Source organism: Lampris incognitus, chromosome 5 (genome assembly GCF_029633865.1).
Source record: "Lampris incognitus isolate fLamInc1 chromosome 5, fLamInc1.hap2, whole genome shotgun sequence".
NCBI classification, from domain to species: domain Eukaryota; kingdom Metazoa; phylum Chordata; class Actinopteri; order Lampriformes; family Lampridae; genus Lampris; species Lampris incognitus.
In genome coordinates, this window is record NC_079215.1 from 21,674,923 (window position 1) to 21,700,024 (window position 25,102).

Genomic DNA, 25,102 nt, shown 5'->3' on the forward strand with positions numbered 1-25,102 from the left:
TTTGCAAGGTTCAGGGCTGATTTAAAACAATAGATGGCATATTGGGCCATTTTCAACCCATGAAATGCTGATTTTTACAAATTTGCTAAGAAATGTCAATATTAACACCAGCATTGATGTGTTTCATCGCTGAACAGTCATATCATTCTGTTAACAACTGAAAAAACACATTTGAATCTTATACCTCTTTACCAATACAAATCCAATGGCAACAAATTCATAGTTAGACATTTTTGTTCTCTCTTCCTCACCAACATCCGCCCACACACACCTGTAGAGGGATGACAATCATGAAGATCTTCTTTTCCTTGTCAGAAAGGATATACTTAACAAAAGCCCAGCCAGTGCCAATCAGCGCCAACGTAATGAACAGGAGGGCACCTTTAAGCCTGGAAAGCATAAACAAAGGCTGAGGATATAAAACTTATTTTAAATGGTAACCACTCTACTTAAGGGCAAACCCCCACTCCACACGCAGTCTCACTTACAGGTGTGTGATGTAGTACATGACGGCCCAGCCTTCAATAGGATGCCCCTCAGTGTTGATAAAGTGATAGTTGATCTGTGAAGCACCAACAAAAAAGATTTGCACACACAATTAATCGGGGACTGAGGTTGTAAGCAACCCTTAATGAGTGCAATATTCAGTAAACAAAAAGCAAGAAAATAGATATGGGATAATTCATCCTTGCGAGAGGCTAGAGGTTGACAAACAGCATAGAAAAGACAAACATCAACGGCAACTCAGAGACCAAATCACTGTGACAACAGAAGAATGGAGACTGGACATAAACGTGAACAAAACATAGGCAAACATAACCGCAACAAAACAAAACCAGGGGATTACAGTCATAATTATGAAATTATAAATGGATGAGGAATGATGCTGTAGCTTGCCCTGTTTTTGGGATATTAATGCACTTACACTATGGAAGACCAAAGAGATGGATTTGGTGAAGGCCAGCGCTGCCATCAGCCAGTGGATCTTGAAGACACTGTACCTGCAAACAAAAATGACATGAGAGTTGTTTCATAGGGAATACAATGGCCCGATGTAAGCGACTGTATTAAGGAGATTAGTAACATAAAAAAAGGATATTTTTAAAAGGATATCATCTTTGGTTTCAGTTTATTTTCACACCAGAGTACGAGTTTGACTTTTTCTCTACTTTTTTCTTCCTCTGCTTCATAAAGTCAGCATTTTCCAATTAAATTTTTTGACCTGAAATGAGGGTGGTATTTCAACAGAGTAGTAAAACTGACTATCCAGGCGGTGGGGGGGGGCCAAGACTGTATTACATGACTATTTTGAGGGAGAAAATCTATAAAGTATTTTTCTTTCTTTTTTTTGGGGGGGGGGCATATCACATCCACCCTGCATTGTCATTAAAGACAGGAAGAGCTTACGTACATTGTATTTCTAACACATGTGGGGATCAGCGCATTAAACCAATAAAATATGATCTGAGTAGAAAGGGAAGGCATGGCGTTCTGTAACAGCACTGCCCCCTTAACCCCCCTCATTCTGTCCTCTCGATTTCCACCTCTTCAACCAAAACCGAGTGGGTGGAAACAGGCTAAAAACAAGTGTTTATTACTCTTTAATCAACTGCATGAAAAATCTTTCAACACCAATATCCAAAATTTCAACCGCTGAGTTGAAGATGATGCAAGTCCTAATCACAGCACTCTAAAATCTGGTGTTGACATTTGCCCCTCCCCCTCCATCAAAAACAAAATTGTGCTGATTTAAAACCAAACTTATAGCACAACAAATACTTCGGAAACCTCTGACCTGATTCAGGATTTACTGTATGAGATGTGTTGATGAAGTATTGGTCTGCAACACAGCTTTACATGGCATTTTTGAACAATTCTGAAAATGTTTTAAAAATGCGACAAAATGTACAATGTTGTAATTATATACTGCGTGTTAAATTTGTTATTTTTACAAACAACTTGCCTGGAGTAGCATAAGGTTTTAGATTCAAGAGATGTAAGATATTATACTCGCATTCTGGTGTGAAAATAAACTGAAACCAGAATTTGGACGATGCTGGTCTCTCTTCCTCGGCAATCCAGGCAGAAGATATTGGACATTTTATGATCTGAGTTGACCATCATGTTAAACTGATCATTAGTGTAGTACAGACAGTTGTTGAAGAAGTTATTTTTTGGGTCAATATCATTTTCCATATCCTGTGATTTGTGTTCGGAATATCCAAACGTCATTAATTTCCCTTTTTCATGTTCTCTAATCCTTGCTGTTAGCTGATCATCAATGTCTCCAGCCGGAGAAGAAAGATTACTGTCTGGTCTGGTCATGGTTGTGTGTAATGTTTTTAAGCGCTCTGAGTGGCTGTTGCAGCTAGAAAAGCGCAATAAAAATGCAAGTTGATTGACTGATTGATACTCTGGCCATGCCTCTATGTGCAGCATTCATCCTAGACTCACCCTGCACTTGAAACTGATACCCCTTTCCCACTGGCCAAAAAACCCGCTAACATCCGCCTTTGGTGGTCAATGTTACATTGACCAAAGGCGGATGTTAGCGGGTTTTTTGGCCAGTGGGAAAATGCCAAAAGTGAAAAGTTCCCTCGGGGTTCGAGTTTGAAAATACTGAAGTGTACTATGTATAACCTGAGAAAAACCAACATCCCCCAAAAGGCTTTGACAATAGTTGTGGGCAAAATTTCACCTCATTATGGTTAAGGAAAAAATACTAGAAACTCAAAAATAATCAAAATCCCTACAATTTGTGAAGGTGAGGGTTCTCAAATTAACTCTCCTTGCTGAACTGAAGGAATTTAATGAATGGGCCGCTAACGTGTATGCATAAGTACCTGTGCTTCATGAGAGTGTAAACCCAGACCATGGCTGCAGTGAAGAAGATTCCAGCCATACAAATATAAAGGCGAGACAGGGGAATTTCTGCTGCAGACAGATAGCCACCTGGATTCTTTTCCGTTACCTCTACCTGCAGGGTGCATGTATACATTAGCACACATATGCATGTATGTGCACAAAAGAGAATCACGCAAAAAATAGAGAAGACCTCAACTTACATTGAGAGAGTAGGGCAGGTCAACCCCGGGCAACCTGTTTTGACAGTAGTGAAAGTTGAGGTTGTACAGACCCTCAGCCACCAACCCAACCATCATGTGAAACTATGGAAGAGGATGAGACCAGAAAAAGTTTAATGTTATACTCAAAAGGAACTGTGAGAGTGTTTCATTGCCCTCTTCAAAATCAATGCAATTAGATTACTAATCCAAAAGTAGGAGGCAATTTTTGCTAGTTTGTGCCTTACGAAATAGATTAATTTGGGTGAAAGGATTTGTCATTTGATCTCCTTAAACATTAAAGCTGGGTTTGGCAACTTTCTTTCAGTGTTATTTGTGAAAAATGTAATATCCTTCTTACAGCTACGAGTAATTCAACTGGTCTGAGAGAAAGCCAAGCATCTGGGCTCTGTTTTTGTGAAACTGGGCACATGCACAAGTGCAGGTGCACATTAGCATGCCAAATATATTTTTGGTAATTCGGTGATTGCAGCCCTGGCACAATGTAGCACAGTTGATAAAGAGTTTGGATTAGGTTGAATGCATTAGGGGCGTTGGGACAGGCTTCGCCTTGGCCAATCAAATCAGCTCCTCTCATACTCTTTAAATGCGCACTGGTGCAGCATATTATCATTTTCCCGATGGATGAAGAAGTAAGCTTATTAGAACCACTTTGCGTCGATTAACCTGGAAGTATAAAATCCAGAGGCAATAAATTCTTTCCCCATACCGCTGCTGTCTTCCAATTATATACATCATCCTTATAGATGGTGACAAAAAATATACATTTGAAGCAGCATGCAAGAAGATCATTATTAAACAACATGCCTTAACTCACAAATAGACTATAGTGTTGCCACGTAGTGCACAAACCATAGAGATTGACAATGGACACACTAGTATAATTCAGAGCAACGTTTCCCAACCCAGTCCTCAAGGAACCCCTATCCTGCAGATTTTCATGTAACCCTGCATAGGTAGCCCTGCTTGTACTTACTCAACCAATCATCTCACAGCACTTATTTATGCAAGGTGTGCAAGATCTGACATAATTCATTGCCGATTGGTTGAATAACTACAAACAGGTACCTATTCAGGGTTGCAAACAAAATCTGCAGGATAGGGGTTCCTTGAGGACTGGGTTGGGAAACACTGATCTAGAGCAGGGGTCGACAACCTTTTGGATGTCCTGTGCCACTTTAAAGTAAAAAAAATAAAATATTACAGACCCGAATGCCAGTTCATTTTCACAATGAGCATTTACGTATTTGCTTATTTACTGCTGCTGCTCGTCTCCCTGTCTAGATTCTGCATGCCAAAAGATTTGATGATCTGTTCATCAACAAAACAAGCTTGTGAAATTGGTACCATTACATTGCTAAAACATCGAGCAGAACAAGGTCACAAAGGTCAGTAAGAAAAAGTCACCTTTCTAGGGCACAAGATCTCTAAAAAAATTAAAAATTAAAAAAAGTAAACATTGAGCTCAAAACGAGAAGCCATCCTCCAAATTTGAAAACCTTACACTAAGAAACAACTGATGTCATTTTTTGGGATGACACGCTATTGTATACAGGGGATCTGTGATTACGTGATTACATGTAGATGTGTGTGTGTGTGTGTGTGTGTGTGTGTGTGTGTATGTGTGGAGGCTCCACTATTGACTATCATGTATGGCCATGGACTAACACCAACTGACAATGTGACGTAGATAGAGGCTGCTGATGCAGCTCTCATTCAATTGAAACCGACTTTGACTACCACGCCCATGTTGGGACTGCCCGACCCTGACAGAACATTCACACGGAATGTGGATGAAAAGGCGGGCTTTATGACTTCTGTTCTGTTACAAGAACATGGGGGAAAGCAGCGACCCGTGGCATATTTTTCCTCAAAACTAGATATTGTAGCATTGGACCTGTCTCTCTGTGTCAGAGTAATAGTGGCAGCAGGAAAAGCCATATTTGCGTCATAGGATACAGTCGGGTATCAGAAAGTCACACTATTAGTACCTTATTCAGTGGCCTCTCAGCATACAGAAAATTTGCTATATATGTACAGTGGGGAAAATAATTATTTGATCCCTTGCTGATTTTGTAAGTTTGCCCACTTACAAAGAGTGCAACAGCCTATAATTTTAAGCGTAGGTTCATTTTAACAGTGAGAGACAGAATATGACCAAAAAAAGTGGAATAAGACGTTGTATGAATTTTATGAATTTATTTGCATATTTTTGGTCCAAAATAAATATTTGAACCCCTGGACAAACACTATGTTAATATTTAGTAAAAAAGCCATTATTGGCCAGCACAGATGTCAAACGGTTTTTATAGTTTCTGACAAGGTTTGTGCACATTTCGGCAGGGATGTTGACCCACTCCTCCCTGCAGACAAGCTCCAAATCATTCAGGTTTCGAGGTTGTCGCATGGCAACCCGAATTTTAAGCTCCCTCCAAAGATTTTCGATTGGATTCAGGTCTGGAGACTGGCTAGGCCATTCCAGAAGCTTGATGTGCTTCTTCTTCAGCCACTCTTTGGTTGCTTTGGCAGTGTGCTTTGGGTCGTTGTCGTGTTGGAACACCCATCCACGACCCATCTTCAGCGCTCTCACTGAGGGAAGGAGGTGTTGGTCCAGAATTCCACGGTACATGGCCCCGTCCATCCTCCCCTCAATGTGATGGAGTTGTCCTGTCCCCTTGGCTGAAAATCACCCCCAAAGCATGATGTTGCCACCCCCATGCTTGACGGTGGGGATGGTGTTCTTTGGGTTGTAATCCGTGTTCTTCACCCTCCAACCACGGCGAGTTGAGTTGAGCCCGACAAGTTCTATTTTGGTCTCATCCGACCACATCACCTTCTTCCAGGCCTCTTCTGAGTCGTCCAGGTGTTCATTGGCGAACTTAAGACGGGCCTGTACATGTGCCTTCTTGAGCAGTGGGACCTTGCGTGCACTGCAGGATTTTAATCCATGACGGCGTAGTGTGTTACTAACAGTTTGCTTTGTAACTGTGGTCCCAGATGCCTTCAGGTCATTAACCAGTTCCCCCCTTGTGGTTCTGGGATGATTCCTCACCGTTCGCATGATCAGGGACACCCCAAGAGGCGAGATCTTGCGTGGAGCCCCAGACCAAGGGAGGTTGGCGGTGGTGTGGTGTTCCTTCCATTTCCTGATAACTGCACCGACAGTTGTTACTTTCTCTCGAAGATGCTTTCCAATTCTCTTGTAGCCCATCCCAGCCTTGTGCAGGTCTACAATCTTGTCCCTGGTGTCCTTAGACAGCTCTTTGGTCTTGCCCATGATAGAGATGTGGAAATCTGATTGATTGGGTGTGGACAGGTATCTTTTGTACAGGTAACGAGGTGATGCAGGTGTATTTTATGTGGGTAATTAGTTGGGATCGGGGGTGCATCTTAAACAAAAACTAACTGGTGTGTGGGAGCCAGAATACTTGCTGTTTGGTAGGGGATCAAATACTTATTTTTCTAAATCAGGTGGTTATTAATTTTTATAAATTCATATGATGTGATTTTCTGGAATTTTCTTTGGGATTCCATCTCTCACTGTTAAAATGTATATATGATTAAAATTATAGACTGTTGCATTCTTTGTAAGTGGGCAAACCTACAAAATCAGCAAAGGGTCAAATAATTATTTTCCACACTATCATTATCAGGATGTGAAATTACTTATATAGTGATATGAGATTTTGGTCATATCACAAAACCCTATTCACCTGTAAATAAAAAAGTGCTTCGCAACATAAATGCTGGGGTAACTAAGATTCACTGAATTTTTTTTTTACATGCACAGATTATCAACTGTGATACAAGTTGTCAATTACAATAGCCAAACCCAGGCATGCATGTGAATCTGGTGTACAGGCAGTGCTGCCCGTGGACTACAATACCCATAACTGCTCAACCTCACAGGTGATCTCTTACCAACCATCTCAACTCTCACTGTAGTATTATTGGTTGCAGTAATACTGTATCTGTTGATGCACTTTCACCCATAAAACCACAGCAGATTTGAAATTCGCTCTCACTGTGGGTTGTGCACATCACAAGCACTGTAAGAGAGTCCCTTTCTGCAGAAGAACAAAGGGCCACGTGTCTTCACATTACCGCTAGTCATAGTTTTATTGGAAGTTAACCTAGTCTTGTCCATCTGCTAATCAACTGTTATAACCGTCCATCCATTATCCAAACCGCTTATCCTTCTCTCAGGGTTATAGGGATGCTGGAGCCTATCCCAGCAGTAATTTGGCAGCAGGCGGGGAGACACCCTGGACTTGCTGCCAGGCCATCACAGCCCCCCCCCCCCACACACACACACATTCACACCTTAGGACAATTTAGTATGGCCAATTCACCTGACCTACATGTCTTTGGAATGTGGGAGGAAACCGGAGCAGACACGGGAAGAACATGCAAACTGCACACAGAGGACGACTCGGGACGACCCCCAAGGTTGGACTACCCCGGGACTCAAACCCAGCACCTTCTTGCTGTGAGGCAACCACACTAACCACTGCACCACTGCTGTTATAACCGGTCAAGTTTTCCTGCAAGACATGTAGTATCGAGAGACAGAGCGCTGTGGTTTTTCAGTTGCTCAAAGAAAAGAGACTTCATTTTTCTTGAAGCCCGCTTTTCGACGCCGGATAGCCCAAAAAAGAAACTGTCTTCCCGAACCCGTGCTGTTTGTCAGACAACGGGGACTGATCATCGCAAGAATGGTCAAGTAAGGCTTTGCATTAGTTTTAGCAATTGGTCTGATTATCTCATGTGAGAAAAGTCTTTGTTAGTTGAAATCATTCATTATCTAGAAACACACTGTGATTCTAGTAGAAAGTGTTACATAGGCTGATCATTAGTTTTATTTTTTTCCCCCTTCAATCTTTCTTTTGTTTTAATCTCCCCTTGTCACTTGAGAAAAATACTATGGTTGAATTCATTTGCTATTCAGTTACGCACACTGATCCATATAGATTTTGCTAGACAGACCATCTTCTTTCTATTGTTAATTTGTTACTTTCATTTTGGGTTCTTTTATTTGCTACCTTGGCAGATAGAGAGAGAGAGATTGTGTGCATAATCTCCCTCTCTTTCACGGATTTTCTTTTTGTCTTAACCTTACCACATTCTTTGCTGTGTGCCATCTTGCCTACAAGGCATGCGCAGCCTTCCTTCCTCTCTCTCTCACACACACACACACACACACACACAATGTGCACAGCCTCAATATCTCATATCACCCTTTGCGCCTTGATCATTACATTGCTGCTCATATCGATTGTACCTGATCAGTATTAGTTAGATCACTGGACAAAGATTTTGCTTCCTGAACACTTTTGGGTGTTTTTTATGGATTTTGGGCTGCTGATCACGAAAATCACCTTAAAGTTTTTCCATCACATACCGTTTTGGAGATATAACCTATTTTTGTGATTTCCCGTCACATTTTAAGTCTACTAGTATATTGCCCACAAAGCAAGCTGTTTTGGTAAGTCCAAGCGTGCCTGGGCATGCACTGAGTGTAGGTGCTATGCAAATATTGTCTTAGGCATGCTTGGGCATGCTTAGTCAGGTTAGATGCTGGCAGATAGGTTATAAAAGCTGCTCACATTTACAGATGCTGTTTGGACACATGTTGATGCACATGTTCTTCAGGCAATAGCATAGTGAGTATACTGAACAAAAGGATTTATTGTCTTCAGGAAGATTTAATACGCAGAAATGTCTTGTCAATTCTGCAACAGCCGCGATACATCCTGTTACAACTGTGGCAAGTATACATACACGTAAAGCTGAAAGACGCACGATGACTGCACTTATTAAGCAAGGGAGGTAAAATTGGTGACAAAGAGAAACCCTGGGCTCTTTGTTGTGCAACATGTGCAGTCAACCTGAGAGCTTGGCTCAGTGGTACTGCCATTTGCAGTCCCAATGATAATGGCGAGAACAGAAGGATCATGTGACTGACTGTTACTTCTGTCTGACTAATGTATCTGGCTTCTCTACTAAAAATAAGAACTCTACTGAATACCCAAATGTACCTTCAGCCATGAGACCGGTGCCACATGATGACAGTTTGCCAGTACTGAAGCCACCAGAGACATGGAGCCTAGATGAGGCAGATGAAGATGCCACAATGCATGAACCAGATGTGGAAAATGACACTGATCCAGATGCTGAACCCTTTATGCCTGGTTATCTTCATCTGACAACACAGTCAGAATTGCATGACCTGGTCAGGGACTTAGATCTGTCAAAAGCTAAAGCAGAACTACTTGGTTCAAGATTGCAAGGACGGGGTTTCCTGCCACCAGGTACAAACATTTCTATCTTTCGGAAGCATCAAGAGCTTTTAACAAACTTCTTTACACATGCTGACAACCTCTTTCTGCACTGACACTGATGGATTTTTCATGGCTTTGGGTTGTGTGCATGACCCACAACAATGGCGTCTTTTTATAGATTTGTCAAAGTTAAGTCTGAACACTGTCCTGTAACACAATGGCAACGTCCACCCTTCAGTACCCACTGGCTATGCAGTACACATGAAAGAAACCTACAATAACATGGAACTGTTGTTGAAACACATTCAGTACAACAATTACAACTGGAACATCTGTGGTGATCTAAAAGTATTGGCACTGCTACTAGGAATGCAGCTTGGATATACAAAGTACTGTTGTTTCCTTAGTGAATGGGATAGCCATGCTAAAGAGTCACATTACATTTAAAAGAACTGGCCCCTCCATAAGCATTTCATTCCAGGGCAGAAAAGTGTGGCGCATAAACCACTTGACGACCCAACAAATATATTTCTGCCTCCTCTTCATATAAAACTCTGAACAAAGAAGGTGATATATTTTGCTATTTGAGACAGATGTTTCCAAGAATAACTGATGCCAAGATTAAGGAAGGCGTTTTTGTTGGTCCACAAACCAGACAGGTCATCAATGACAGGGAGACAGAAGATCTGCTAGTGGGGCCAGAGAAAATAGCATGGAAGGCATTTAAGCATGTTGTTGAGGACTTTCCTGGCAACAACAGAGCACCAAACTACATTGAGCCGCTTCACAACATGCTTAAAGCATACAAAACCATGCAGTGCAACATGTCATTGAAAATTCATTTTCGGCATTCACACTTGGACTTTTTCCCTGCTGATCTTGGTGCAGTCAGTGACAAACATGGTGAAAGATTCACCAGGACATTGCGACCATGGAAAAGAGATATCAGGGCAACTGGAATCCATCAATGCTGGCCGACTATTGTTGGACACTGACATGAGAGGCACCAGATGCCGAGTACAAACGAAAATCAGCTGCTAAACATTCTTTTTTTTTTTTATAAATTTATTTCTGATTTTTCCCTTTTTTCTCCCAATTTAGTGGCCAATCGATCCCTATTTTAATTCAAACACCCACCCTCGCATTGTATGCGTTCGCCAACTGCATCTCTCCGGCCGGCAGTCTCGAAGGAGACCGCCTCGCCACTTTCGTGACAAGGCGACTCCAAGCCGAACCACTGTTTCTTCCGACACACACAGAGACGCATTCACGTGACGAACACAAGCCGACTCCGCCCCCCTCCCGAAGACAGCGTTGCCAATGATCGCTGCTTCGTCGAGTCCGGCCATAGTCGGATCTGACGAGACCGGGGCGCGAACCCCGGTCCCCAGTGGGCAACTGCATCGACACAGAGCCGATGCTTAGACCGCTACACCACCGCGGACCCCTGCTGCTAAACATTCTAAGCTCAGTTGAACTAACACAATGTGTCAGTATCATTATGCAATTAAACATGTTAAATTCAATAAAAGTTATTTTAACGTTTCTCCAAATTCCTACATGAGACAGCAAATCAGAAATGATTTTTGTGTTCAGCTTGACATTGTCTACCATAATCTCTTGGGTTTTTTTTTCAGGAAGCAAAATGTTTGAAAAAACTTGTTGTCCAGTGAATTAGTGTTGATTAGCATTAGTCTTTGATTGTTCTAACTGTTTTCATTGAAGCAAGTTGTTGTCCTGCCTGTTTTGTGACAATATTTATTGATGCCTTCCCCTGCCAAAGTACTCTAATCCATGCAACACTGATTATTCCATCAACTTCAGTAGTTTAATTATAAAATATTAAACACCAAACGTAATGCTTAATAAATATGAGACTGATTCCTGAGACCAATTTTATTAAACTGATTTTATGGAATGATTTAATTATTCTATCAATTTTATTAGTTTAATTATAAAATATTAAACACTTAAATTAGTGATAGATACATTTTTGAGACTGATTTGATGACCCTGTTGTACCCACACTGGTTTGGAGGAAGGGGTTACTGGAAGGAAGGAAGAAGCAGAGCAAGGGGAGGGGGGATGGATTTTTGGGGGGTGTAGTGTTAAAATTGGTAACTTCTCCAAAGTTGCCAGCCCCAGCTTTCATAGTATTACAAAACGTTTTGTTCAACCGGGGTCTCGAACATATATTTTTCAAGTTCAAATCTCCTTGTATACATAAAGTATGAACATGTATGTTAAGATTGTTTGAAGGTTGGCATACTCACACTGAAGTTGTAGGAGCCATTAACGTTGTCCAGAGCTAAGGTCATTTGGTTGGTCTTTCCCAGCTGGAGACAAGTGGAGGTTAGACATTATTTTCATGAGTACAGCTATTACTCTCAGCACATGCAAGCACGTGCACACACCCAAACACGTTCATCTTTATTGTCACGTGTATCTGTATACAATGAAACCTCACCTCGAACACAGTTTCCTCTCCTTTTCTCAAAACTTCTAAAGCAGGTTTGGGTTTATCTTGTTGGCTTTCCACAAGCCTTTTAACCTTCTTAGTGTTCTGTCCTTCTTCATTCACCTTTGTCCCTATGTTAGTTTTATTATTTTCTGGTATTTTGTCATCTCCAGGGTTTGGGTTGCCAGCATGAGCAGGAAGACTCTCTCTCAGACCTAAAGGACACAAGCATCCAAATTACCATCAGGTCCCTTAGCACCATCTAATTAAATGGCCAAGTGATTGACTTTGGAGCAAAAATTCAGGTTCCAGCACAATTAGTTTTGGAGACTGAAAGTATGTTGGATTTTGCCATTATACAGCCATTCAGCATTCAAGATGGTTCCTTAGGAACTACAAAATTTTTATCAGATGGAAATTATAAATTACAAAATGATCTCACTGATTCTTTCTTGCTCTGGTTATGTGAGCAATGTGGCTGTGCTGGGGAGTAACGTGCAGGCTCATTAGCTCTAATAATTTCTGTAACATCAAGAGAAACTGACCTTCGTCTTTGGCAGGCAGCATGTCTGACTTAACTTTGGCTGTCAAGTGGTTGTCTTGGTCACCCAAACATCTCACATTGACACTGCACAAATGCACACATGTAAAAACCAAGAACTGGACTGTAAAATCTACTTTTGTATTGTACAATTCAACAGTGGCACTCGAGATACATACCTGAGTTTATTAACATCAATGATGAAGAGGATGAGGGGCTCATTGTTGGTTGACTTTGAGAGAGAGAGTGGGCATGTCTCTGTTTCCTCTGCCTGAAGGAAAATAAATTTCAAAACAAAAAATATTACACAATGTCAAAGGTTTTGTGCCCAGCATATAGCTCACTAGACACCAATATAATGGCATTCACTGTCAGCATCCTGCATTGTCTAGTAAGTCATAATTATCTTGTCTTGATCTATCAGAATCGCTTTTATTTATATTTTACACATTTTGACTTTATCTTCTTTCCAGGTTTGCACTGTACATCACTTGGCTTTTCTATAAATACAAAACATTTGGACATTCATATAAAATACACCTGCCTTAAAATGGCCCCCAGAAATTAGTGTCCCCCCATGTAATCTCAAGACTATTTCAGATATTTTGAGCTTGATGTACATACAGTGTAAGTAAGAACTCCAGTTACACGAGACTTGGACAGACTGAATCCAACCTAGAAAGGGAAACATGAGTTTGTACCAGCGTCACAAAAAGGCATCATATCAGATGCTCATTAGCAAATAAAGAAATAAACAAATACATGAATAAATAGGAGAATACCCAGGTTCAGTCTGAACAGTGTAATGTGTAAAAGTTTAACATAATGTAACAGTAATAGGCAAAAGAAAAATATAAGTTACCCTATCAACTGACTCAACCATCTAGCTAGCGTAGTAATTAAGAATAAGGCTGTATGGTCTGGAGAAGAGTTAATATTCACTATGTTTGGAGTCACGTTTAGTTTGCTAAAAAATTTAAAGGATATTTCCTTCTTTCTTTTTTGTTACAATCTGGGACTTATTTTTACAGCTTTTCCCATTGTGCAATCTAGGTTATGATGTCATTTTACACACAGACTTCATTTTAGAGATCTGGGACATGGAACCACAGCTGTTCACAGTTTTACAACGGTGTCTTATGGTACCACAGATTACAAGTGTCAGACATGTTTCAACAAGTACAATTAAACCCAACTGTTTAAAATACACATTTGGAAGTGACAGTTAAAAGCTATGACTTGAAATTTCCAATCTTATCAAAGGTCGATTGCACTGCTGAGCTACTTCCTTTTCAACTTCCAGCAATGACCAGCCTACACTTAACCGTAGATTGCAGTATTCATCAACTAACTACCCGGCCAGCACCATTGGGAAGTCACAGATAATGGACAATTCTGTATACAGTCTTGACTAAGCCACTGTTGTTTAAAGGACAGGTGAAAGGATCATATTCTGTTACCCCATAAAACACCAATATAACAGTGAGTATGGTCCATTTTTTATGTATGCTCAATAATCCAGTTAAGGAAATACCAGAAAGTTGAATCAGCTCATCTGGACACAGTGTTTCTTGAGAAACGTTTTATCACTCATCTAAGTGACCTCTTCAGTCTCAACTGACTGCAGGTATCCCTACCCTTATAAACAATACAGGAATCAGGAACAATGTATTTGTCATTTCATCTTATGTACTACAGCCTGGCGGCCTGTCCAAGGTGTCTCCCCGCCTGCCACCCAATGATTGCTGGGATAGGCTCCAGCATCCCCATGACCCCAATTGGGATAAGCAGCTTGGATAATGGATGGATGGATGGATCTTATGTACTACATACACAAAAGAAACGAAATTCCGTTTCCCTCAGCCCACAGCTGTGCAACACAAAAGACAAAAACACATATCCAAAAACCTCCAAAAACAACATCACTAAAAACATACAGAACACAGCCTTGAGGGGCACCTGTGCTGAGAGTCAGGGTGGAGGAGGTGTGGTCTGTTGGTCAGGAAGGCCAGGGTCCAGTTACAAAGGGAGGGGTTGAGGCCAAGAGGGAAGAGTTTGGTGGTTAGTTTGGTGGGGATGATAGTATTAAAAGTAGAGCTGTAATCTATGAACAGCATCCGGATGTATGTGCTGTTAATGTTAAGTTCAAGGTGGGTCAGAATGCAGGGCAGTGGCGCCCTGTGTAGACCCTTTGGGATGGTAGGTGAACTGATGTGGGTCGAATGTGTGTGTGTGGGGGTAGTGTTTTTGATGTGAGCAAGAACCAGTCTCTCAAAGGACTTCATGGCAATGGGGGTGAGTGCTGTGGGTCAGTAGTCATTCAGACATGTGGGTGTTGATTTCTTCGGTTTTTTTTATTTTTATAGATTTGTTGATTTCTTCAAGACCACCTCTATCAGGAATGATAGAGGTGGTCTTGAAGCTGTTGTCAAAACAGTCCTGGAGTTCAGAGACTGCTCCTTCTGGCCAGACATTAATTGTCTTCAATGCTGGCTTGATCCGTTCTATGAGGGGTTTGTATGCTGGGACCAGGAACAGGCAGAGGTGGTCAGACTGCCCTAGGTGGGGGCAGGGACTAGCCTTGTACGAGTCCTTAATATTAGTATAAAGATGGTCCAGGGTGTTTTGTCCCCTAGTGGGGGACAGCGAGAGAGGTGGAGGGGATTAAGTGGTTGGATTTCACTTTTTTTGTTACTCGCCATGTGGCGGGTAGGCTTCTGAGCTTTACTCGCCAATCAGAAAATCTACTCGCATTTGGCGGGTGGCGAGTGTTAATTTCGGACCCTGCGAGGAAGGGTTGGACGCCATTGGTTTTCTGAGCAAAAACTTGCTGAAGTGGATACCTTCATTGGGAGAATGGGTTATCTGCAGACAGAGCCCACAGACTTTACAGCAGAGTTAGCACAGATGCTAACCGGCCTTGCAAGCTGACCTTCAATCTGCTGGACTACTCTGACTGTCAAGCCATTTTGAAGGGAGCTAGAGCTCAACCCATTAGGCATAACAAGTAAACCTTACTGTTCTTCCCGGATTACAGCAGAGAAACGATGAACAAATGGAAGGAGTTCACCCCGGTCCACAAGAGGATGATCTCGCTTGGGCTCCAGTCGTTCCTGCTTTACCCGGCCCAGCTGAAAATCACCTATCGTGGGCACACCATCAACCTTGGGATGCCACACGAAGCCAAGAAGTTTCTTCAAAACACCTTTCAACCTCCACCAGCCCTGCAATATCAAGAAATGGCTGCTTTGCTCCAAGAGCTGGACAACAGCAACAAGATGGACGCCTTGTCACCGCCACCGTGAGTTAATGTTGCCCGCAGCTAAACGATCTTGTGACATTATGCTGTACACCGTGACTACCTGCTAAAATTTAGCTATTCAATAGTGATGGGACTTGGACTGACGTTGCTATTGCTCACTCTTTAGGGCTGTTTATTCCTCACATTGCTTAACAAAGCTTGTTGAAGTTAATGCCGTTCTGCTGTGCTGATACTTTAGTTCTGATAGTTTATGTTATAGGGTCTGAATTGTTCACATCACGCATTGTTCACTCTTGAGGGGGGTCAATCTTCCTAATGTTTAGATAAGTTGGTTGATATTTATGATGTTCTGTTATGTGTTTTACATCGTGTTTTTTTTCATGGACTGAAGAGCCCAGTGCTGAAGCTATTTGTGTACTTTGTGTATTATGCCAATTTCAACATCTCTTCTGTGGGTTTTTTTTTCTGTTTGTTTTCTGTTGTTTATTGAACATCATGAGACATAGGAGGGGAGAGGGGTGGTGAGGAGTGGCCTTGCAGTACGCGTGCCATAGGAATGAGGAATGACTAGTGCATGTTCCATGCAAACCTTAGGTGTTACAAGGACCTGGTGATTTGCCCGTTTGTATATACAGTGCATCCGGAAAGTATTCACACCCCTTCACTTTCCCCACATTTTGTTATGTTACAGCCTTATTCCAAAATGGATTAAATTCCTTTTTTTTCCTCATCAATCACACACAATACCCCATAATGACAAAGTGAAAAAGGTTTTGTAGAATTTTTTGCAAATTTATTAAAAATAAAAAACTGAAATATTGCATGTACATAAGTATTCACACCCTTTGCTATGACACTCAAAATTGAGCTCAGGTTCATCCTGTTTCCACTGATCATCCTTGAGATGTTTCTACATCTTGATTGGAGTCCACCTGTAGTAAATTCAATTGATTGGACATGATTTGGAAAGGCACACACCTGTCTATATAAGGTCCCACTGTCGACAGTGCATGTCTGAGCAGAAACCAAGCCATGAGGTCAAAGGAATTGTCTGTGGACCTCCGAGACAGAATTGTATCGAGGCACAGATCTGGGGAAGGGTACAAAAAATTTCTACAGCTTTGAAGGTCCCGAAGAGCACAGTGGTCTCCATCATTCGTAAATGGAAGAAGTTTGAATCCACCAGGACTCTTCCTAGAGCTGGCTGCCCAGCCAAACTGAGCAATCGGGGGAGAAGGGCCTTGGTCAGGGAGGTGACCAAGAACCCGATGGTCACTCTGACAGAGCTCCAGCGTTGCTCTGTGGAGATGGGAGAACCTTCCAGAAGGACAACCATCTCTGCAGCACTCCACCAATCAGGCCTTTATGGTAGAGTAGCCAGACGGAAGCCTCTGCTCAGTAAAAGGCACATGACAGCCCGCTTGGAGTTTGCCAGAAAGCACCTAAAGGACTCTCAGACCATGAGAAACAAGATTCTCTGGTCTGATGAAACCAAGATTGAACTCTTTGGCCTGAATGCCAAACGTCACGTCTGGAGGAAACCAGGCACCTCTCATCATCTTGCTAATACCATCCCTACAGTGAAGCATGGTGGTGGCAGCATCATGCTGTGGGGATGTTTTTCAGTGGCAGGAACTGGGAGACTAGTCAGGATCGAGGGAAAGATGAATGGAGCAAAGTACAGAGAGATCCTTGATGAAAACCTGCCCCAGAGCGCTCAGGACGGTTTACCTTTCAACATGACAACGACCCTAAGCACACAGCCAAGACAACGAAGGAGTGGCTTCGGGAGAAGTCTGTGAATGTCCTTGAGTGGCCCAGCCAGAGCCCAGACTTGAAACCCCATTGAACATCTCTGGAAAGACCTGAAAATAGCTGTGCAGCGACGCTCCCCATCTAACCTTACAGAGCTCAAGAAGATCTGCAGAGAAGAATGGGAGAAATACCCTAAATATAGGTGTGCCAAGCTTGTAGCTTCATACCCAAGAAGACTTGAGGCTGTAATCGCTGCCAAGGGTGCCTCAACCAAGTACTGAGTAAAGGGTGTGAATACTTATGTACATGCAATATTTCAGTTTTTATTTTTAATAAATTTGCAAAAATTTCTACAAAACCTTTTTCGCTTTGACATTATGGGGTATTGTATGTAGATTAATGAGAAAAAAAAGGAATTTAATCCATTTTGGAATAAGGCTGTAACATAACAGAATGTGGGGAAAGTGAAGGGGTGTGAATACTTTCCGGATGCACTGTAGTTCTGTTGTTAAACTTTCAATTTGTCTATGCTAAATGTACTGTGTGGCCATTAGCTATTAAGAGACATATTTTCAATTTAAGTCTTTTCTTTACTACTCATACAAAGTGGACTGTTTGCATGTTATTTTGCTACACCACCATTTAAATGGCCAACTTAAATATCTTAAGCTGGAACGTTCGACGTCTGAACTCACCCATTAAGCGCACTCGTTGCCTGAAATTTTTACACTGTAAACGTGTTTCTATAACTCTGATTCAAGAGACACACCTGACAGCGAAGGACATGCAGCGGTTCCAAAACAAGCACTATAAAATTATAGCTCATTCATGCATGCCAACTAAAGCTAGAGGTGTCCTGATTATAGCAGAAAGGAAATTACAGCTTGTGGTTATGGAGAATGGTAATGACAATGACAGTAGATTTGTCTATGTGCTGCTCTCTATTAATTATATAAAACTTCTATTAGCGTGTATCTACGCACTTAATGTTTTTGATGAAAAATGTTTGCTCTCCATCAGTGCAACTCTTACGTTATCGAGATCCTCATTGCATTGTCTCTGGTGACTACAATACCACAGTCTCTCCAGAGCTTGACAGATCTACAGGCGCACTTAACGCAGCTAAATGTGCCTGTAGATCATCATAGTCTTCATATATTTTATAATTCCATTATAATTCTGTTATCCTCTTTCAATGTTGTATTCTGTAAATTGTGTACACACAACATCCATTGCACGTCTGTCCGTCTTGGGAGAGATCACTCCTCTGTTGCTCTCCCTGAGGTTTCTTCCTATTTTTTCTCCCTGTTAAAGGTTTTTTTTAGGGAGTTGTTCCTTATCCAATGCGAGGGTCTAACAAGATGTTGTGTTGCTATAATGCCCACTGAGGCAAATTTGTAATTTGTGATAATGGGCTATACAAATAAAATTGACTTAACTGTCAACCTTTCAACTGGCAGGAACATTTTCAATGTCTTGAAACATTGACAGAGGAAGGTGGCAATTTTATGGGTGGGGGTGATCATAAACTGCTTGTTTAAACAGCACTCCTGCACGGTTGCGGATTTGTTGCATGTAGCCTGGATCCCTGCACCAAGGCTCACAATGTCCTTTCAGCCTGCGGTGTCACAACAGGACTGTGTTGATTGTGGGTAGCGGTCACCCACCATATTTTCGGATGTATCTTTAAAGGGGGACAAGAACTCTCCAACTGTGTTGAGGACCTCCACTTGGATCCCCTCCATGCACTGTTCCCCCCTCTTGTCCTGAAGCAGCTCCTGGATCTCCCTGTACTGCTTGGTGATGGATCTCAGCATCATTGCCTTGCTGTTCCATCTAGTCTAGCTTTCTTGTAGAACAGCACGCGGAAGGCTTCTCCAAGTATGCGACCAGGTTTTTGCACTTGACCATTTGGTCAGTCACCCCCCCGCATGAAGTCTGGTGCATCCCTTTCCTCAAATGTATGCTTCAAGATGTTACTGATTACATGCACTGTGCATGGTATCCACAAATAGATCTTAAGTGCAGCTTTAATATTGGGACCCTGATCACAAACAACTTTTGACAGGCCTCCAGCTGATATGCAAACTTCTAAAAGTTCCTTACTGATTTGTTCATGTATGTTTGTGGCAGTTTTCTTTATTGTCCTGTCGAATTACAAAGTGGAAATCACTCAACAGTTTCCAGTCTGCTGTGATGAAGTCACATGCCAGAACTGTATATGATCTCATATTGAAGCTAATGCCAATTCTGTATTCCAGTGCTTTGTCAATAGACTGACAGAGACTGGCTTTTTCTTTTTTTGCCAGCTCTTTCGCTCTGTCACAGATGGTCTACCTGTGAGGGATGACATGGTCTGCATCCACTGACCCAAAATGTGCACCTATATTTATTAGCCCTAGTGCCACACCAGTAAACCCCTTACCGGGCACAATATCAAATGGGCACAAGTCAGAGCAGCAGAACTCCACAAAATCATCCACAAGGTTAGATTTTGATGCAAGTAGCCCCTTGTTCTTCATGAATGCTGACATCAAGGGCTGATTTGATGAAGCTTGTTGATTGGGCTTGCTAGGCTGTGGGGCAGTGGGCCCACGACATGAATGACTTTCTTATGGCCATCATATTTGTACAATGCCTCACAACTCGAGCAGATAACGCACATAGGCTGTAATGGTGTCATCGGACAGGACAACTTACTCAACTCTATCCCACACCTTACTTTTTTAGCTCTTTGCATGCAACCTTAGCATCGCCCGCTTTAAACTTTTCTCTGATTAAGTCTGCCATATTGTCAGTGGTAGCCTCTTCTTTCGAATGAAAAATGAGTTTTGGTGCTGTAAACAAAAAGCTACGGATACCACTTAGGGAAAAATCTCACACAGAAGCCTCAACACTCTAAAACACATGCATTGACCAAAACTACAGTCACACACTGATAAAGCTGCTTGCGTGTGTGCATGTGTGTGTTTGAGAGAGACAGACAGAGAGAGTAAGAGAAGGTGGACCTGTAATGCACAGCCTATCCTATTGCACACAATATTTCTGTAAGTTATTTATAAGTTACTCAGAACACTGCTTTGTGACTTCTTGACCCGACCCCCCCCCCAACCCATGATATTTTCTAATAAGCTGAACCGGCAGGACCCGCAAGTTGTGGGTCGACCCACGCATCACTATGGTCCACTGTCCAAGATCTCCACTATGAAGCTGGTGAGCATAATGACATCAAGACTGCCAAACTATGAAAATAAAACGTAGGTTATAAAAAAAAAATTCTTTTATGCCATCTTGACATCGTTTTGTTACCACTGGAAACACTCACCAAAAAACTAGTTTACTACCTTGGCAAACATTGACATTTTAATACAAGACTAAGCCAATATTTCAGGGCCATTCTTTTCTCTCCATGTGGAGCAAAAATGCATCATAGTAACTGGACTTGCTATTGCATTCTTTACTTTGCATTCCTGTTCATGTCCCTTTTGCCTGACACTTCTTTAGAAATATACCAAAGCTTTTACAATACAGTGAGCAACACATGCATTCTGTGATATAAATTCTCCAGAGATAGACAATGAATGAATACATTTTCAATGCACGACTTTGTACCAACATCAGGCAAAATTTGAATTTAAACGTTATCCTATACAATTTACAATTAATAATTTGAAGAACATAATTTGAAAACATTTGACAACTGACCTTTCGCAATGTATTGCCCCAGAATGGTTCTTGATCAATCCTACCTTAGCAACGGTTTCTATGTGAGGGAGGTCTGTCAATCTTTCAACAGACAGCAAAACGCTGAAAAGGTATGCCTATGGGACCTGCAAATCGGATGCTAGATATCCAAAAAGTTTAGAGGGGGCTGTAATTTTCTTTCCTTTCCCGAAATCCAAACCGCAAGAATAGCGATGTCGGCAATGGATTAAGCAGTATGGCAGACCCCATAGTCAGCTTAATTCATCAAAATTCAACAAAAATACCTTCATCTGCTCTAAGATAAGCTTGTTAACTAGCTATTACCAATAGCTAATATAGTCAATGTATTATTATTGTTACTTTTACCCACGCAATCGACAAATCAACGTATGACCGACTAACAAAATAGCATTATCAAGCTACCTGATGAACATAACCAGCTTTGTCTGTGGCTAGATACCTAACTTAGCATATTTAACTTAGCGATAGCTAGCCCACTAAAATAATTTTGTTATCCTAGTCGCAGGTTAGCCAGGTTGCAATTCTCATTTGAGAACATAAAGACCCATGGGGAGGGTCAGTTGGGCCCTGGGACAGTCTCTGGCCAGTCTGCCCTCCCCATATCCAGTTATTTGTAACCTTTCCTCCCCTTCACGAGCTCCACGCGGGGACTGTCTGTTCGGCAAATTCAACCCACCCGCGGTTGACTTTAAGGCCTCCCATTGGCCTCATTTTGTTGAAAATCCTAGTCCCAGTACGGAGGAAAAAACAAAAAAACAAAAACATAAATAATAATAAAAAAATCACAGGGCGGTACCCCTGGGCTCATGGTGTGTCCCTGGCTGCCCCCAGGAGCCTATATAGAACCCCCAGAATAGCCTGGATAAAAGAACATCGTGGTGTATCCTGGTCAAAATCAACACTATAATACGATGACATTGACAATGGATTATGAAAAAGATCCAATAATAACTTCAATATATTAAACTTACCCCTTACCCTGCAGTGCAAGAACACGATTGGTCCACAATGTTAGTCTGGGTGTGTTTCAGAATTAGCTGATGGATTTCTCATTCTTTGATTGCAACCTTCTTTACCTTCAATTGCAGTCGCATCCAGCAGCCTGGACTCAACGGATAAGCGATTTGGATGGCTGGATGAATACCCCTCCACCACATACTGTTAACACCTTCTGCCTTGCACGGGATGATATTAAGGGTGAATTACTCCAAAATACATCACTTATTTTCTCTGGGAATACACTGAATTCTGCCTTCTTGTTTTGGTCTTTTACGGCTACTTCCTGGATGGTTCTGAAAAGCTTGACGGGCATAGCAACAGTAACTAAGGGGGCCAGAACTTTGTGAAAGGTCAGTTGAACCCAGCTAGCTATAGAGCCAACTGAGAACATCAACATCAGCCAACACTTCCCACGTGTATTCAACCCTCCGAAACACATATGCAGGAGGACATGTAAGCACATGCGCATGCACACACACACACACACACACACACATTTACTCCCTACAGGGTACTTGTTGTAGTCCACCCATTGTTTTGGGAGGCGCAGGGACAGCAGGTTAACATCCAGAGTTCCATTGGCGTAGAAACCAAAAGTGTTGAGGTGGATGACAAACCGTGTTTCATTCTGGGAAGAAAAGGGGAGTAAAGAACCGGAGGCATGAACACTGGAGAAAAGGGCAAGACACTGAAAGTTGATGACAGTTAACTGTTCGTTCTGAGTGAGCTATATCAACTTTACCTATTGGTAATTGTTGCTTACGCTATTATCTGACACTTGACCCGTGCCCCGCCAAATGGAGAAACCCGGTTAGAAACACTACGTATGACAGTTTGGTTTTAATGTTGTCACATGCTCCACCATTTTAAGTCTTACTACCGACACATACGTCGGCTGTTTAAGGATGACCCCGAAAGATATCACACAGCAAAAGGAAAAAGCTAGCTAAGTAAAATGTAGCACATCTTTAATAACTTACCTTTAGAGATAGTTTGTGTATCCTTGCGTTACAGCAATTCAGCAAGAGTACAAGTAAAAATCCAGCTATGAGAAAGTCTCTATGTGTCATAGCTATGATCGACGCCTAACTCACTAACAAGGAAAATTTGTCAACGTTTGCCTCCGACACAACTGCTAAACGTTAGCTAAAAAGCTAGCCAACGTTAGCCAACTATTTCTCCCTAGGCCACGAGTTAAGGTGTTGCCGTTACTCTTGGAATTCAGTACGACTGCCTTTTAATCTGTTTCTAAACGTGGATTTAGATGACACCGTACGACGGTATCAGAGAAATTAATGTTTTCAAGTTATTTTGAGCATCCACAATGCTCGAAAGCAGGCTCACAGACAGCCAGAGGGGGGGTTCGTACTCCCTCGTCTCGTTTCACGGTGTCCACCGTGCTAGGTGTTGACAATTGGCCGTCCACGAAAACGCCGACTGCCTGAATTTGAGTACGAACTACGCAAGTTACCTCATTTAAACACAGACATCGTACAATAGAGCGAAAAGCATGACGTTTGTAACCGTAAAAAAAAGGACCTTGTTAGCGAACAGTGGAGATGTTTACTTCCGCAAAACTTGACTGGACCTTGAATTCATCATTCTACATGACGCCGCGTTGTTTAACGTTTGCGTATGCATTTCCGGCTTAAACGTTTCACGTGATTATTATGAACCTCCACGTCTTCGTCGTCTACGTCTTCGTCGTCGGCACCTTCTCCCCCCCAGTTTCTTTTTCTTCTTCTTCGTCGATTTTTCGGCAGATTAGGCACGGTTAAGTGCATTGCTGTCTCCAGCTGGTTTAGTAACGTCATTGCTACTTTTGCACTCAGGTTTTGAAGAAGTAATTTTTTATTTATGAGTGATTCAATTCAATTCAGTTCAATTCAATTCAATTCAATTCAAAACTTTATTGCAGACTCAAGGCCCATAACAGACAAAGACAAATAGGTAAAAAAAAAACCCAGACAATACACAGAGTAAAACACAATGAAATGGAACAAATCAGTGTCTTATAAGAAGGCAGCTATATCAGTGGTCCCACTGCCGGGATTGGTAGCGTGTGGCACTGAATCTTATATTAGTTAAACTCATGATGATTACATTATCAGAGTCATTGAGTCGGCAAATAAATTTATACATGAGATTTCTTAGAAGAGCCTGAAAGGTATGGACTCCTGCAGCCACAAACATTTCACTTGCACTACACCATCTAGGTATTTTTTTTTTAGCAATATTAGGGACATATTACAGTCACACACTGATGATAAAGCTGCTTGCGTGTGTGCATGTGTGTGTTTGAGAGAGACAGACAGAGAGAGTAAGAGAAGGTGGACTAGTAAGGGACAAGTATATTAGAAGGACAGCTCAAGTTGGACGGTTTGGAGACAAAGCAAGAGAGGCAAGATTGAGATGGCTTGGACATGTGTGGAGGAGAGATACTGGGTATATTGGGAGAAGGATGCTGAATATGGAGCTAACAGGGAAGAGGAAAAGAGGAAGGCCAAAGAGGAGGTTTATGGATGTGGTGAGAGAGGACATGCAGGTGGCTAGTGTAACAGAGGAAGACGCAGAGGACAGGGAGAGATGGAAACGGATGATCCACTGTGGCGACCCCTAACGGGAGCAGCCGAAAGTAGTAGTAGTAGTAGATAGTTTTAGTCCAGATACATGTTTTGTATCAATGACTCATGTTTCACGTCTTAACTGAAGCAGCAAAAAATACCTGTCATTAAGGCCATTTCTGGGTTTTCATGACGCTTTCCATGCCTGCATGTAATAAATTAAATGAGACACACGCTGCTCTATAATGCTTGACTGTAGGACCCACATCTAGAAAATACCAGTCTTCAGGTTTGTTTCTGGGTGCTGAGGACACTCTCCATACCTGCACGTAAGAAATCAAATGAGGAAAACACTAAAATACTCTATAATGCTCCACAGTAGGGCCCACATCTAGAAACATTTAAAGCAGTGGTTTTCATAGTGTGAGGCCCG

General features: G+C 41.9%; 1 protein-coding gene across 2 annotated transcripts in view; it reads right to left on the reverse strand.

The window, feature by feature from the left end:
- The window catches only part of LOC130112554 (protein GPR108), a 31,382-nt gene extending 7,611 nt beyond the window's left edge, over positions 1-23,771 (reverse strand). For both annotated transcript variants that reach the window (XM_056279976.1, XM_056279975.1), the window contains exons 1-12: positions 23,086-23,771; positions 22,614-22,733; positions 12,988-13,038; positions 12,543-12,634; positions 12,368-12,450; positions 11,832-12,037; positions 11,638-11,700; positions 3,066-3,167; positions 2,844-2,977; positions 926-1,001; positions 489-562; positions 272-389 (exon numbers count right to left, since the gene is read on the reverse strand). In XM_056279976.1, the coding sequence (XP_056135951.1) occupies positions 272-389; positions 489-562; positions 926-1,001; positions 2,844-2,977; positions 3,066-3,167; positions 11,638-11,700; positions 11,832-12,037; positions 12,368-12,450; positions 12,543-12,634; positions 12,988-13,038; positions 22,614-22,733; positions 23,086-23,175 (1,209 nt within the window). In that variant the 5' untranslated portion in view covers positions 23,176-23,771. The remainder of the gene's footprint in view (positions 1-271; positions 390-488; positions 563-925; positions 1,002-2,843; positions 2,978-3,065; positions 3,168-11,637; positions 11,701-11,831; positions 12,038-12,367; positions 12,451-12,542; positions 12,635-12,987; positions 13,039-22,613; positions 22,734-23,085) is intronic.
- Between the last annotated feature and the right edge of the window lie 1,331 nt (positions 23,772-25,102).